Below are 16,112 nucleotides of genomic sequence, written 5' to 3'. Positions count from 1 at the left end.
AGGCTTTTTTGCATGGTGAAAGGCTCTTCAGACTGATGGAGATGGTGCTGAATATGGTTCTATATAGCACTTTTTTTAAAAAGGGGATCTATGTAGTACTAAAAGGGTTTTGCTATTGTTAGGATGTGAAGCTTGTCACAGTAAAAGAAGCCTTTTATTGTTCTTTATAGATTCTTTATAAAAACACATGCAACACATTTACATCAATATGAACAGTTTCACCATGCAAAGAACCCTTTAATCATGCAATGGGTTCTTTGAGTGTTCACGGGTCTATATAACCATTGTCTTTACTAAAGAACTCCCTAAATAACTAAACTAGTAAAAATAACTAAATCTTTTTTAAGAGTGTGGAGACGAGACAGGTTCAGTGAAGTCAATACAATAAAACCAATATATAATTTTGATGGATTTGGTACAATTATGTTTCCTGACTTAAGGTACTGAGATTAAGGCTGTGGCCCCAGTTAGGGCTGGGCTATTTGTCAAAATATATCATTATTGTGATAAATTATGTACAATATAGAGTACAATGTGCGTTCTCTCAACATATCATGTATATTGTCAGTACTTGTAGACACTGACCAATGCATGTTTTATTCTAGGGAGAACAAAGGGAGTCCCTTTCAATTGGATTTAGTGGCAGACACTGAAAAAAACACTGTGCTCAGTTTTCGATGGTATTTTTTTAAAATGTAGCATTACTGGCTTTTTTTTCTCTAATTAGAAGCCTGAAAAAAAATATTGTGGCGTATCGTGAATATGAAAATTTCTCAAAGTATCATGATATATTTTTGCCACATCACCTGCCTCTCGCCTCAGTGACCTTTTTACTGAGAGTGTAGTCAGCAGAGAGCGTTCTGAGCGCAGTGGATTACTAAACTCGTACTGAAATAAAAATAGGGGCCTCATGTAGACCTTCTGCAGCTTGCCAGACAGTCAGTCCGCTCTACTGGAAGGACCCAAACTCCAGTAAAAGTGACGCTGCTTCACTGAAACAATGACTCAACAGCGGTTATAGCAGCAAAAGCCAACTCTGAGTATAAAAGTCTAAGGTCCTGCTTTCTACACTGAAGATGCTTTATGTGTATTTGATTCAGATGAGTTGAGAAGTTGCATGTGAAGAAAATATGTTACTTCAATACAATTTTTTGGCGAAAGAAACTAAAACCGTGTTAATCTAACACCTTTTCTTCATGTGCAGCATTTGAATCATGACCTGTCATAATTGGTTTGTCTTTGCTTAGAAAAGTGGGGAACCAGGCTGCCTTATTTTCGGTTTTTCCATCTGAATTCACATGACCAAACCATAAGGCAAAGTACATGCAAAATTTTATTTATTTATTTTAAAAGCTCCCCTTAAATGAACAGACAATGTGTTTTATGATCATACACATATTGCTATATGCTTACAATTGACTACTGAAAGCGCCTGTTATTTTATAAAAACAATTTTTACAGAGCAGATCACTGAAGAGACGCTGTCTGTTTATAGTTTATAGTCCAGATTTGTGGAAAAATGGGTGAGTTCAGCTTCTTTTATTATAAAGGTTTCATTTACATTACCCATCTATTTGACTGGAAAGAAAACAGTTACAGCTCTCATCCCACTTTTTGAACAGAGCTCTTATGAAATATGAAAGTTATGGCGAATATGACGAAGTGTGTTTTGGTCTTAAGGAGTTGAAAAGGTTCAAACTGAAGCTCTAATAGTTAACAGAGCATTAATCTGTGTTGAATTACGTTATTTTATCATTTGAAGTTCGTGTTAAAATGATGGCCAGGGTAGCTTGTGTTTTGATCTAGAAGGAAAAGTTTTAAGTTGGCTTGACAAAGCTTTTGCTTTGGTATCCCTAGGTTGTTGCTAAGGAGTTGCTAGGCCATTGCTGTGGTATCCCAGGTGGTTGCTAAGGTATTGCTAGGCAGTTGCTATGGTATCCTGGGTGTTTGCTAGGCCATTGCTGTGCTGTCCTCAGATGGTTGTAAAGGTTTTGCTAGACGGCTGGTTATCTATGGTATCCCAAGCGGCTGCTAGGACGTTGCAAAGCTGTCACTGTTGCTAAGGTGATGACGGTCAGTTGCTATGGTATTCCAGTTGGTTGCTAAGGTGTTGCTAGGCCATTGTTGTGGTATCCCAGGTGGTTGCTAAGGTATTACTAGGCTATACCATGGTGTCCTGGGTGGTTGCTATGATGTTGCTAGGGCATTGCTAAGGTATTTCAGGTGGTAGTGAGAGGGTGAGTGAGTGATTGGGCAAGTAAGTGAGCTAGAGAGAAGACGTGTGAATATGTGAATGAGTGAGTGAATCAATGAGTTGGTGAATGGGTGAGTGAGTTGATTATAAGTCAGGCCCATGAGGTGCTTTGCATTTTAAGACTTTTTGAAATAATCGGAATAATAAAAGGGCATGAATGTGAGGACGGCTGATACGGCGCTATAATGGCCTAAACACGAGGCAGCAGTGGGCAGGGCTTCATATCAGCCTTTATGACCCGCTGGAGATCCGCTGTAACGCTGCCAGCTCAACTGGAAGGAACTAATACATCACTGATATGATGTGAGCTGCTTCCATTCGAGCCAACAATAAAGTTAATTGTGTGCCATTGAGACAGTTCAGCTGCTTTATTTGCATTTACTGTGTGTACATTGAGCTACGCAGCGCTGCAGTGACTCACACAGGGACACAATTAATGGTGAGCTTGAGGACTTGCGGGCATCTACTGAGCGTCAACAGAGAAAACTCAACAGAGAAACACTCTCTTCTTTCCGTAGCTTTCTCTGAGCAGTTTGCTTTGCAAACACGGCAACAGCTCTGGTTTATGTAGCAGAGCAGATCGAGGGTCAGCTCAATTTCACTTCCTTAAATTTCACAGCTTCAGAGCGTCTCTGAGAAAACGGCCTTCAAATCAGCTGTCTCCACTTGTGACGCAGGCAGTTTATGTGATTCAAACATTAATATAGCTTTTATTTTCATTGAAACAACATGAACATTAACTTGATTTGTTCCATTATTTGAAGTAATGTCGTAACATGTAAACATTGTTAAAGTTTCAAAAGTTGTTCTTGATCCAAACTAAAGTGCAGTCTTTGCTTTTGTGATGTCACAAGAATCAGCTCATTTCCATACATTCACTGACTGAGCCTCACCAACAGGAATCCCATGGGAATAAAACACTTTCACTAGATAAAATGACTTATAACAGATTTTCGTGTCTTTAGGCAGTGAGCTAAATTTAAAAGGCCCATATCATTAACCTTCTGAATGTTTTGCTTTTTTGGTCATTAAAAGGGTTGCTGGATTCCTCTGGCCCACACTTGGCTTTTGGCATAGTGACCTCAGGCTGCCCCAGAACGTCCCATTCTATTGGTCAATGCTTTTCTATGGAGATTACACAAGCTGTGTCCTCAAAGGTTGACCTTAAAGAGTCCATAGATTCCAATTTTACTAATATTTTTTCATTTTTCCTCTTTATTACTTAGGTTGTCTTTTTTACCGTTCCTTTAAGACCGATATGTGTAAATGAGCTCTGATCTGATTGGCTGCCCTGTATTGTGTCTCATTCATAAAGCACTCAGAGGTGAAACGCACCTTATAACTTCAGCGTGAGTGGGTGGGGCTAAACTGCTGTAGACTTAAGTAAACATGTTGGATTTTGTGGCATCACAGAAACAAAGAATTCAAAACAGGCTTAGGTTTTATATAGAGACTGCATACACTGGAATATTCATAGTTTTCAGTGATACGAGCCATTTAAAGTAGCTGAATTCATTCATTAGAAGGCTGTCTGGGTCTATTTCTAGATTCTTGAGCAGGCTATATATGTATATTCATGTGCATTAAATGCATTACATCAACACATCTGTTGCCAAAAGTAAGTAAGCTGACAGGCAGAGCTGTTGATGTCATGTATTTTTTCCTTTTTTTTTTTTCTTGTTGTCTTCGGCCCGTCAGCTCTTCCTCGCTGTTGAAACCTCAGAAAAAGTGGAAGTGTCCTTGTTGACGTGTAAAAGGATGTGCTCACATCCTCTTATGAAAGAGAAGGATTTCATCTGGGCAGCACACATGATCCCCCACAGTGTCCGGCCTTGACGCTCTGAGCTGTGGAGGACTTTTTTGGCTACGTCATCAAACTGCAGCCGCAGTAGCTCTCCTGTGTCTCCACACCAACTGATTATGTTTTGTTTTGACTGCAGTGAAAAACAAATGAAAAACATTTCAGAAAAGGCCAGGAGCACAAAAAAACACAGGACGTCCAGACCAGAGACCAGAGCACCTGCTCTTCTGCTAATCTGAGATGTTCTAAACCAGCTCAACCAAGATCAGACCTACTTTTGAAGATCAAAACCTACTTTACTTTCAATGTAAGCCAATGGAACCAGACTGTTGTCCAAGTCCTTTGGGGCATTTCTTTTGGTCCATTCTTCATGAAATTTACACACAATATACAGAGCAACAGGTATTTTCAAGCGGCACGGTGGCGCAGTGGGTAGCGCTGTCGCCTCACGGCAAGGAGGGCCTGGGTTTGACCCCGGCTGGGCGACCACGGTCCTCTCTGTGTGGAGTTTGCATGTTCTCCCCGTGTCTGCATGGGTTTCCTCCGGGTTCTCCGGTTTCCTCCCACAGTCCAAAGACATGCAGTCAGGCCAATTGGACTTGCTAAATTGCCCCTGGGTGTGAGTGTCTGTCTGTCTGGCCTGCGATGGACAGGCAACCTGTCCAGGGTGTATCCTGCCTTCTGCCCAATGACAGCTGGGATAGGCTCCAAATTATGTCAAAAACAGTCAAATGCGACATGTAGATTAAGTGACCCTTATTAGTCCCACAATGGGGAAATTTCAACTCCGCATTTAACCCATCCGTGAAGTGAAACACCACTTACACACTAGTGAGCGCACACACACTAGGGGGCAGTGAGCACACTTGCCCAGAGCGGTGGGCAGCCCAATCCGCAGCGCCCAGGGAGCAGCTGGGGGTTAGGCGTCTTGCTCAAGGACACCTCAGTCATATGCTGTCGGCTCTGGGGATCGAACCGGCGACCTTCCGGTCATGAGGCTGGATCCCTAACCTCCAGCCCACAACTGCCCCCTAGATATGAGACTTCTGAAATGCATTACAAGGTATTTACAATAATTTTAGTGTTTAAGTGAAAAGCGTTACACAATATATCACTACAGTCTGAATAAAACCTTTATTTTCATTTTTGTTCATTATTTCCAAATGCCTGTTGTACGTTGTGACATTGTGTGTACATTTAATGATGAAAAGCCTAAAAGAAAAAAGAAAAATTCTGGTTCCATTGACTTGGAAACTATGTTTCTCCTTCTCCTGTAAAGTTATCAATTATCATACATTTACATTGACTGCAACAACACACACACACACACACACACACACACACACACACACATATATATATATGTATATATATAAACAGCAGCATTAGCAGGAACTACAGCTGCAGTTTTGGATTAATCAGAATAGTTTTGTCCTGACAGCTTCAACGCAGAAAGTTTGAATTAATACCGCTTTAATGTGGCGTTAAAAAAACAACATATCTGCAGAAGCGCTCCGGGCCGGCAGGGGGCGACACGTTCAGCTCGCAGAAACAATTGAAATCCAAACACAGAATTTCTATCAAACGACGATTTGAAGATTATTTAAACTCGTTAAAGGCGCGGTGAACGTAAGATGTGGGCGGTGTGGCGCTTTTCTGTGGAGTATAAAGCACTTTTATTGAGCAGGGTGTTTATAGGGGCGTGGCCTCCTGCAGCGCAGCGTTTCTGAGTGTTTACCTGCCGTCTGTGTTTCTGTTGGAGGGGTCTGACCCTCACTGCTGCCCTCTCCTCCTCTGCACTGCGTTTGTTTTGTATTAAAATGGACACGTGGTGCACAGAGAGCACCTGCATGAGCTCCGACCCCAGAGAGCAGCAGGAGATGATGGATGAGTGACCACAGCACTAGCAGAGGCAGTAAAGCATGCTGGGTGAGTGGTTACTGCTGGGGGCAGTAAGAACAGGTCTGATTGACCACTGCTTTGACCAGAGCAGCTAAACATGTTGATTTTCACAATTGCATTGCTGAGAGTGTTGAGAGGTGCTGGGTGAGTGACCACTGCATTACTGAATACCATAACAGATGACTGAGAGTCTTAAGAGATGTTAGCTGAGTGACTGTTACTTTAGTCACAGTGGTCAGTAATGGTGTGAATGACCACTGCATTGGTGAACGCAAGTGCATGTGTTGGGTAAGTGACCGCTACACTGGTGAGAATTTTAAGAGATGTTGAATGAGTGATTGTTACAAAGGTGAGGGTTTTAAGAGATGATAAATGAGTGACCACCACACCGGTGAGAGATCTTAGAGATATGAGTGACCATTACTTTGGGCAGAGTGGTAAGAGGTCTTGTATGTGGTCAGAGATGTTGGGGTAGTGACCATAACCTTGGTGGGAGTTTTAAAAGTTGTTGGATGACCACTAACTTCATTGTTGAGCTTTTAAAGAGATATTGTGAGTGACCACTTCATTCGTAAGGGTTTTAACAGATGTTGTGAGTGACCACTGCATTGGTGAGAGCAGCTAAAGATGTTGAATTGTGAGTTTTAAGAGAAATAAGTGAGCACTACAAAAGGTGAAAGCCTTAAACAATGCTGTGTGAGTGACTACTGCAATGGTCAGAGTGGCAAGAGATGTTGAGTGACCACTGCATTTGGTGAACGCGGCAAAAGATGTTGGAGGAGTGACCTACTTCAATGAGAGTTTAAGAGATGTTGATCTGTTGACCACTACACTGGTGAAAGTCTCACAAGGTGATTGAGCACTTCACTGCTGAGAGTTTTAAGAGGTATTGAATGACTGACCACTACACTGGAAAGGGTTTTAAGAGATATTGAATGAATGACTACTTCATTGGTCAGAGCGGCGAGAGATGTTGAGTGACCACTGCATTTGGTGAACGTGGCTAAAGATGTTGGATGAGTGAGTTTTATGAGATGTTGAACTATTGACCACTACACTGGTGCAAGTCTTAAGAGGTGTTGGGTGAGTGACCACTACATTGGTCAGAGTGGTAAGATTTGTTGTGAGTGACCACTGCATTTAGTTAGTGTAGCTAAAGATGCTGGGTAAGTGACCAGTAGTTTTATGAGTTTTAAGAGAATTGAATTTGAATTATGGACCACTACATTGGTCAGTGTTTCAAGAGATATTGAATGACTGACCCCAACATTATTGAGAATTTCAAGAGATGTTCACTGAGTGACCACGACAATGGTGGGAGTTTTAAGAGATGTGGGATGAGTGACCACAACATTGTTAAGAATTTCAAGAGATGTTCACTGAGTGACCACGACAATAGTGGGAGTTTTAAGGGATGTGGGATGAGTGACCACAACATTGTTAAGAATTTCAAGAGATGTTGAGTGAGTGACCACAAAATTGGTGTGAGCAGCTAAAGACGTTGATTGTCCTCTGCGGTGGTGAGTAGAGTACTTTAAGAGTGACGCTCAGTCGCCAGTAGTGTTCTGTGTTCTGAGTAATGAGTGTGAGAATGTTCTACAGAGCGGACATTAGAGAACCAAAGCTTATTAGAACAGTCCCACTTCTGAGCGGTGTGCTGTTGGTTTGACCACGGACTGGTAGATGTGCATTTATGACTAAAGCTGGAGGAAATTAAATCTCCAGGAAGACGTTTGGTGACCGCTGGTTCAGCGAATGAGTCAGAGGAGATCACTCTCTCTTGCACACACTCACGTACAGATTGCGGTCGTGTGGGGATTTTAGTTTTGCTCTGGGGAATTTCTCCCCTTAATTCAGCACATGACAACATCAAAACACTGAGGCCAGGTGTCTGCAAATGTCATGTCTACATCAAAGTGATATGAAATCATATTGATGATGGGAAAATAGTGGAAAATCTGAAATAATAAGTTTTCTTTAGGGACTATTTTGCCTCAAAACAACTTGCATATTATGTATCCCTCCACCATGAATGGATTTGAAGGCTGAAATCTTCTTAAAACTATTATAAATCAGTGTGTCCGACATCAGACAGTGTATTCATGACCATTTTATGTAGTAACTTTCTGTGAGGGAGCTTTTAGAGGTGGACGTCTGGTTCCTATCACCCCCACTGTGAACAATTCTGACTCTAGAACAGAGCGTTTCACACCGAACCACTCTGAACTGCTTTGTTTACGCCTTAACCATTTAATTCTCATATTCCTATTAATAGATCATCATTACAGGCTTCTAACAGTCACTGACATTCAAGGTTAAGATTGGCCTCAGTTGTCATTGCTTAATCGAAACACTTCTGTCTAACGACAGGTTGTTTTTCCCTTTTTCTGTATGCGTAATAATTGTAATAATGGTAAAACCTTTCTGCTTATGTGTTGTTTTTTGCTATCCGGCGTGGACCAAAAGTGGATGGGTTCCCCTTTTGAGTCTTGGTTCCTCTCAGTGTTTCTTCCTCTTGCTCTCAGGGAGTTTTTCCCTGCCATTGACGCTAATGGAGGCTTAGACCCGGATTTGTCTGTAAAGCTGCTTTGTGGCGACACCTGTTGTAAAAAGCGCTGTTGACTAGTTATACAGGGAATTTTGCAATATTGGTGGCGTTCCTCTTTAATAAGAATCCTGCATTTTATTTGTAACGTGCTTTTGTAGACGCACTACTAAAAGCACTACAGAATCAAATCACAACAAACACCAGGACTCACTCCCATAATGCTGTGCTCATGAGCTTGAAATTGCTAGTGTCGTGATAGGAGGGCATTCAAACAAACTGCAGCAGCAGAACTTCTATATATTACAGCTCCCTGGAAGTGACTTTGCTTTTTAAAGACATGGTTTCCGTCTTTATTTTGAGCTGAGCTGTTTTTTTTTTTCTCTCTCAGCCGGTCTCTGTCCTCGTTCTGAGCGAGTGGAAGTTGTTGCGCAGTCACAAGGCCCTGACGCATCGCAGCCGGACCTGCGTTTTGCCACCGAACATCAGCCTGCCACTTATGGCCACTTTGTGGAAAGAGGAAGCGCCGGCATACACGAACTGGGCTGTTTCGGCAAGTTTATGGAGAACTAATAGAGCGGTTTCAAAAGTTTGGGGACACCTCACGTCTAAAAGTTTGATTAAAAGTTTCTCATAAAGCTGATGCTTTGTGGACAGTAAGCCCATCTTCAGCAGGTTTGACCGATTTCTTTTGCAGACTGTTGTTACAAGCTCTATATTGAAGCTCTCTTGGTCCAAAGGTGGTTTAAGCGCCTGAAGGATTTGCGTGCTGACATCACTTCAAGGGGATAAAGTGGGCCTGGCCATTAGGGGTGGACGATACGGCAAAATTGTATCATGATGCTTTAAGACATTTTCACGATACACAATATGCAGCACAATATTTTGTTTTTCTGAGATTGAATAAATTGAAGCAGACAATAGAACCTGTAGTGCAGCATGTAGTAGTAATAATAATAATAATAATAATAATAATAATGATAGGTGTTTTACAAACTGCAGTAAATCCAAATAAACAGGCCTAATTATTAATTAGTAGTTAGTCATTTTTCTTTCACGATAACCACCCTAATGGTCACTGGCTTTATGTCTAAGCTGTCTCTAATACTGGGCTGACTATTTACACATTTGAGTTTTCCTTTAAATCAGGAGTGTCAGACTCAACCATTAAAACCATTAAAACCCTCAGCAAATCTGTGGGCCAGTTGTGTTTTTATTTCATTTTTACTCAACATTTTGCAATGACCTTAATGAGCCATTGTTTAATCATAATATGCCAAAGCTGCAGCAGAATATGCATTAAAAATATGTATTAAATTTACATTTATGATGATTTTTAAATAGATATGTCATCTTTTTTTGTGTCTGGCCCTGAGATTTTTGTTAGGGGAAAGGGGTCAGAACACACATAGTGCACAGTTGCACTGCATGCTGGGGACTGTAGTGCATCTCAAGTTCGCGGGCTGAATAGGACTGTGTCACGGACCTGGCTTATGTTTAACACATGGGCTCTAAATAAACCTGCTTTTATGTGAAGTTCTAGAAAACCGACCACAAATGCAAGATCATGTGTATTAAATGCGTTTGATGGACAGTGCGCAATTACTAATACATAATAATAATAATAATAATAATAATAATAATAATAATTCTTTATTTTTATATAGCGCTTTATCAAGGATCCAAAGACGCTTACAATTCAAAGTACATAGATAACACACAACACAGACAACAAGAGCACAATAATACAAATAAAAAGACGAGGCAGTACATGGGAGGTCACATGAAAGAGCATAGCAGACTCAGGGCAGGTTATGAGTGTGGTGAGGCATACCAATAATGACAGGGTCAGACATTGAAGGTGTGAGGGAGGTTATAGGCAAGTGCGAAAAGATAAGATTTCAGGTTAGACTTGAATATGGAAAGTGAATTGGATTGTCTGACCAGTAGTGGAAGAGAGTTCCAGAGTCTAGGGGCAGATCTGGAGAAGGCTCGGTCACCAAAGCCTTGGAGGTTAGATGGAGGGATGGTATGTAGTGCAGCTGAAGACGACCTGAGAGAGCGGGGGCGGGGGGGGGGGTTTACAGGGAAGAAGATGATCAGACAGGTAAGAAGGGCTGAGATCGTTAAGAGCTTTATAGGTGAGCAGAAGAATTTTCACAGGAAGCCAGTGGAGACGCTGGAGAACAGGGGTAATGTGATGATGTGCGGCAGTGTGGGTGAGGAGACGGGCGGCCGAGTTCTGAACCATTTGAAGTTTGTGAGTGGAGGAAGAGCTGATTCCCGCTTAGAAGAGAGTTACCATAGTCGAGACGGCTGGAAATGAAAGCATGGATGAGGATTTCTGCAGCTGACTGAGAGAGGGATGATCTGATTTTGGCAATATTGCGCAGATGGAAAAAAGAAATTTTGACAGTGGAGTTAATATGAGCAGTGAACGAGAGAGTTGAATCGAGGACGACACCCATGTACATGTATTTTGACACTCTTTTGGATCTTAACTTATGACGACTGTTTTGACTCCTCTTTTCCTCCAGCTGTAGCTCATGTCATTTACATGTGGAATTCTGTGGAGGTTTGCTGGATAAAGGCTACTTGTCGATACTCAGGAATGAGCTGCTTTAATTAACAGCAGGAAGGAAAACAAGCAGCAGGTAGATTAGAGTACCCAGAAATTCCCCCAAACTCTCTGTGAGTTCTTGGAAACAGGATCATTTGCCTAAACTCCTCTATCTGTTTCAGCATGCAAAACAGCGCTGTCTGTTTACTTCCCTGAGGAGAGGAGAGAGAGAGATGTGGAACAAGGTGATGCAGTAATAAAGGAAACGGCGTTTCCCCCTTTACCCCAAGCGCAGTCAGTCAGGCCTGTTTGGTGTCTGGAGTTTGCTCACTGCAAAAATGACATCGTGACAAGTGAAAGGATCTTAAATCTAGTCAATATTTCTTCGGTTGAGGTTGTTGTAAACTACACTCTTAAAAAGATGGGTTCTTTACTTAGGACCTTGGCTCTGTTCAGAACCTTGAACACTCACTTGCATGCTCTGCATGATGAAATTGTTCTTCAGATTGACAGAGTATGTGTTGTACATGGTTCTATGTAGAGCTTCTAGCGCCAAAAACGGTTCTTCTGTTGTTAAAAAGCTTGACGTCATAACAACAGCAGAACCCTTTTTGATGCTACATAGAACACATTCTCCATCAGTCTGAATAACCATTTAGTCATTTAGGCATGCAGATAGTTCTTTGAATGTTCATGGCTCTGTATAGAACCAATGTCTTTACCAAAGAACCATTTGCATGCTTATATGGTTCTTCAGACGGATGGAGAATGTGTTGGTTCTATGTAGCACCAAAAAAGGGCTCTGCTATTGTCAAGCTTGTAACCCTCCAGTGCTAAAGGCCCTACATAGAGAATGTGAAGAACAATTTCACCATGCAGAGTTCTTTGAGTGTTCAAGGTTCTAAAAAGAACCACTGTCTTTACTAAAGAACCCTGGTAGAATGTAGCTTACAACCTCAACATGAGAAATGTTGCAGATGACGGATAGTTTTGCTAGTTCTAAGAAATATGCCTGGATAAAGCAGAAGTATCGTAAAAATTGAGATTAATGAAATAAAAATATTTAAAATAAGTAAAAAATAATACAAGTGTCTTGTAATAAGTAAAAAAAACATCTTGGAGTTATCTTACAGCGGTCTCAGCGTGATAAATGTTAGATATCGAACACGTTTGTGATCAGCTACCTTGCCAGGCTGTTTTTTGCAGTGCTTCTTTGCTTTTAGCACTGGAGCTACAGTGCTAAGCTAGCAAGTTCTTTGTAGCTAGCTTTATGCCCCAGTTAGCACTAATGGAGTACAGTGCGTTCCTCAACGTGTGCAGACCTGGTCAATTATCTCTAACAGACTTGATTCTGTGGTTTCAGACTCTGTATGTACACACATTCACTAAATGACCGAGTTCAGCCTTCCAGATGACTGCTACTGTTTTTAGCTATGCTAATGTGCTTCCGTCCAGGTTTATAGATATCAGTGAGTCCTACAGTGTGAGAAGTCTATTAGAAATGACTGAACATCTGCACATGCTTTGAGGCAATCGTGGGATGATTTAGGTCTGCAGTTTGTACAGCACTAACATTAGCTACATTAGCTGCATCTTCTAAGCCGTTCTCCTTCTGGGTCGCGGGGGGTGCTGGAGCCTATCCCAGCTGTCTGGTTTTAAGAAATCTCTGAAATAAGATGCTTCTTTACAGGCCGTTTAGTAAAGGCAGTGGTTCTAATTTGAACCTATGATAATCATTCTCTGTGCAACACTTTGTCCATCAGTCTGAAGGACCGTTTCACCATGCAAAAAAACATGAAATGGTTCTGTATAGAGCTTTTGGTTCTAAATAGAACCATTGCCTTTACTAAAGAATGCTTGAAGAAGTGTCTTCTTTTGAGTGTGTAGGTGTGGCTCGCTCCTGAGTGGTGAGTCAGTGTCGGCGAGGACATGTTTAGAGGAAAAGGCATTGGAGCTGAGCCTGAAGATGTGTTATCCGATCAGCTATATTTGGATTAAAGGGGAAATATGTAAATTCAACTTGTGGTGTTAATAGAGGAAAGTGATGATTATCTGAACCATATGTAGGTGAACAGGATACTGATGTCATTTAATGGTGAGAAGTTTGTGTTCTGTTCCACAGAAGAAGAGATTATGCAGTGCTCTGGAACTGTGCTTGTGTTTCCGTTCTCTCTCTCGGTCGTGGTGAATGAGTAGTGGTTTGTGGTGGGTCTGTGTTTCTTTGAGTGAGGAGGCCTGGGTTGACCATCAAATCTGCATGTGTCAATGTCCTCACAATAATAATAATAATAATATAATAATAATAATAATAATAATAACTAGAAAAGTGCATTTTCTGAAGAAAATACAGAATGATTGTGCAGTTTAAGCAGGTTGTTGCTAGGGTGTTGCCTAATGGTGGTTGCACACGTGTTGATAATTAGTTCCTAGGGTGTTGCTGTGTAATCCCAGGTGGTTGCTAGGTGTTTGGTATGGAATCTCAGGTGGTTGCTAGGCGGTTGCTAGGGTGTTGCCAAATGGTTACTGTTGGACTTTAGATGGTTGCAAAGGTGTTGATAATTTGTTGCTAGGGTGTTTGGAATAGAATCCCAGGTGATTATTAGGTGGTTGCTAGGGTGTTTGCTATGAAATCCCAGGTGGTTACTAGGCGGTTGCAAAGGTGTTGCTGAGGTGTTTGCTATGGAATACCAGGTGGTTACTAGGTATTTGGTATGGAATCTTAGGTGGTTGCTAGGTGGTTGCTAGGGTGTTGCCAAATGGTTACTGTTGTACAGTACAGTTGCAAGGTGCAAAGGTGTTGATAGGTGTTGCTAGGTGCAAGGTTGCAAAGGTGTTGATAATTTGTTGATAGGGTGTTTGCCATGGAATCCCATGGTGATTACTAGGTGGTTGCTAGGGTGTTTGCTATGAAATCCCAGGTTGTTACTAGGTGGTTGCTACATGACCTCTCTGTATTGGTGTTGTGAGGATCTGTGCTACTGCGTTCTGTATGAGTGGCTAAAATATTTCTAGGTCTGTTTCTGTGCTTTTTAAGAAAATAGTTTGGTCCTCACAGCTAAAGTGATGTCTGTGTTTGTTGTGTTTTGTGTTGCAGGCAGTGTGAAGATGCAGCACACCTCGTGCACGGAGGATCGGATCCAGCATGCGCTGGACCGCTGCCTGGATGGCCTCCAATCATCCAGCACACTCACACAGTCCTGGAACAGTCAGTATCTCTCTCTCTATGTCTCTCTGTCTCTCTGTCTCTCTCTCTCTCTCTCTCTCTCTCTCTCTCTCTCTCTCTCTCTCTCTCTCTCTCTCTCTCTCTCTCTCTCTCTCCCTCCCTTTTTCTCACACTGTCTCTGTCTCACTGTCCATATTTATCTCTCCTTTGCCTCTCTTTCTCTCTTTCTTGCTCTATCTCCCTCTCTCCCTCTCTTTCTTTATTAATTCCTCTCTCTTGCTCTCTGACCCTCTCTCTCCTCTCTCATTTTTCTCTCTCACCATTCTCTGTCCCACTCTCTGTCCCTGTCTGTCTCACCCTCTGTCTCTCTCATTCTTTCCCCATTTCTTTCTGCTTTTTCTTTCTGCTTTTTCTTTCTCTCATCCCCCTCTCATCCCCCTCTCTTTCTCATGCTGTCTCTCTATCTCACTCTCTCCCTAATTCCTCTCTCCTTTGTCTTTCTTTCCTCTCTCTTTACATCTCTCTCTCTCTCTCTCTCTCTCTCTCTCTCTCTCTCTCTCTCTCTCTCTCTCTCTCTCTCTCTCTCTCTTTACATCTCTCTCTCTCTCTCTCTCTCTCTCTCTCTCTCTGTGTCTCTCTCTCTCTCTCTCTCTCTCTCTCTCTCTCTCTCTCTCTCTGTCTCTCTCTCTCTCTCTCTCTCTCTGTGTCTCTCTCTCTCTCTCTCTCTCTCTCTCTCTCTCTCTCTCTCTCTCTCTCTCTCTCTCTCTCTCTCTCTCTCTCTCTCTCTCTCACTCTCTCTTCTCAGTTTGACTTTAGCTCAGAATTGTGTAAATTTGAATTTTCTCTGAACTTATCCTTTTAGGCCTCTGTCTGAGATCAGATGAAAGTAGCTGCTGGTCTGTAAGGCAGCAGGGTGTTTGTTTATGTCCAGTGAGCCCTGCTGATGTTCTGCTGACTTTAGAAAGCGTCTGTGTTAGACGTGTTGCTGTATCTCCTAAAACTCAGTTGATCTGTTTCATTCTGTTATTGGGACGTGTGTGTGTGTGTGTGTGTGTGTGTGTGTGTTGGTGTTGCTGCTGTTGCTCTGAGTGGAGATGTTGGAGGAAGCGCTTAGTTCACACCTTGGTTCAGAAAGGAAGTGCTGCACGCTTCGTTTCTATGAAATTATGGTTTCATATGTTGTTCTGCTAATATGATGACAAAGGTTACAGAGGTTGGTTAAAGTGTGTAAAGTAAGAATCGAGGTGAATTTGATATTAGTGCTGAATTTGATGTTAGTACCTCGTCGGTTTTTAAGTTCATTTGGTTAAATACGGAGTGTACGTGGCTGGTTTTGAGGTGTACTTGGTTTTCAGGTGAACTCTCATTTAGATTTGCAGCGTACCTGTTTAGATTTGGAGCGTACCTATTTAGATTTGGAGCGTACCTGTTTAGATTTGGAGTGTAACCTGTTTAGATTTGGAGTGTAACCTGTTTAGATTTGGAGCGTACCTATTTAGATTTGGAGCGTACCTGTTTAGATTTGGAGCGTACCTGTTTAGATTTTCAGCGTACCTGTTTAGATTTGGAGTGTAACCTGTTTAGATTTGGAGTGTAACCTGTTTAGATTTGGAGTGTAACCTGTTTAGATTTGGAGTGTAACCTGTTTAGATTTGGAGTGTAACCTGTTTAGATTTGGAGCGTACCTGTTTAGATTTGGAGTGTAACCTGTTTAGGTTTGGAGCGTACCTGTTTAGATTTGGAGTGTAAACTGTTTAGGTTTGGAGCGTACCTGTTTAGATTTGGAGTGTAACCTGTTTAGATTTGGAGCGTACCTGTTTAGATTTGGAGTGTAACCTGTTTAGATTTGGAGTGTAAACTGTTTAGGTTTGGAGTGTAACCTGTTTA

At 41.8% G+C, this 16,112-nt stretch overlaps 1 protein-coding gene across 3 annotated transcripts in view; it reads left to right on the top strand.

Annotated features, from left to right (window-relative positions):
- Positions 1-16,112, top strand: part of pik3r5 (phosphoinositide-3-kinase, regulatory subunit 5) — a 55,601-nt gene that overhangs the window by 18,411 nt on the left and 21,078 nt on the right. The window contains exons 1-2 of one of the 3 annotated variants that reach the window (XM_017685434.1): positions 5,963-5,984; positions 14,157-14,267. In XM_017685434.1, the coding sequence (XP_017540923.1) occupies positions 5,978-5,984; positions 14,157-14,267 (118 nt within the window). In that variant the 5' untranslated portion in view covers positions 5,963-5,977. Of the gene's footprint in view, positions 1-5,962; positions 5,985-10,595; positions 10,610-14,156; positions 14,268-16,112 lie in introns of those variants that run through there. The other 2 variants (XM_017685437.1, XM_017685435.2) reach the window with 2 other exon arrangements.

Source organism: Pygocentrus nattereri, chromosome 30, assembly GCF_015220715.1.
Source record: "Pygocentrus nattereri isolate fPygNat1 chromosome 30, fPygNat1.pri, whole genome shotgun sequence".
Lineage (NCBI taxonomy): Eukaryota > Metazoa > Chordata > Actinopteri > Characiformes > Serrasalmidae > Pygocentrus > Pygocentrus nattereri.
Note: the sequence above shows the minus strand (reverse complement) of the source record. Positions and strands in the feature narration are given on the sequence as shown.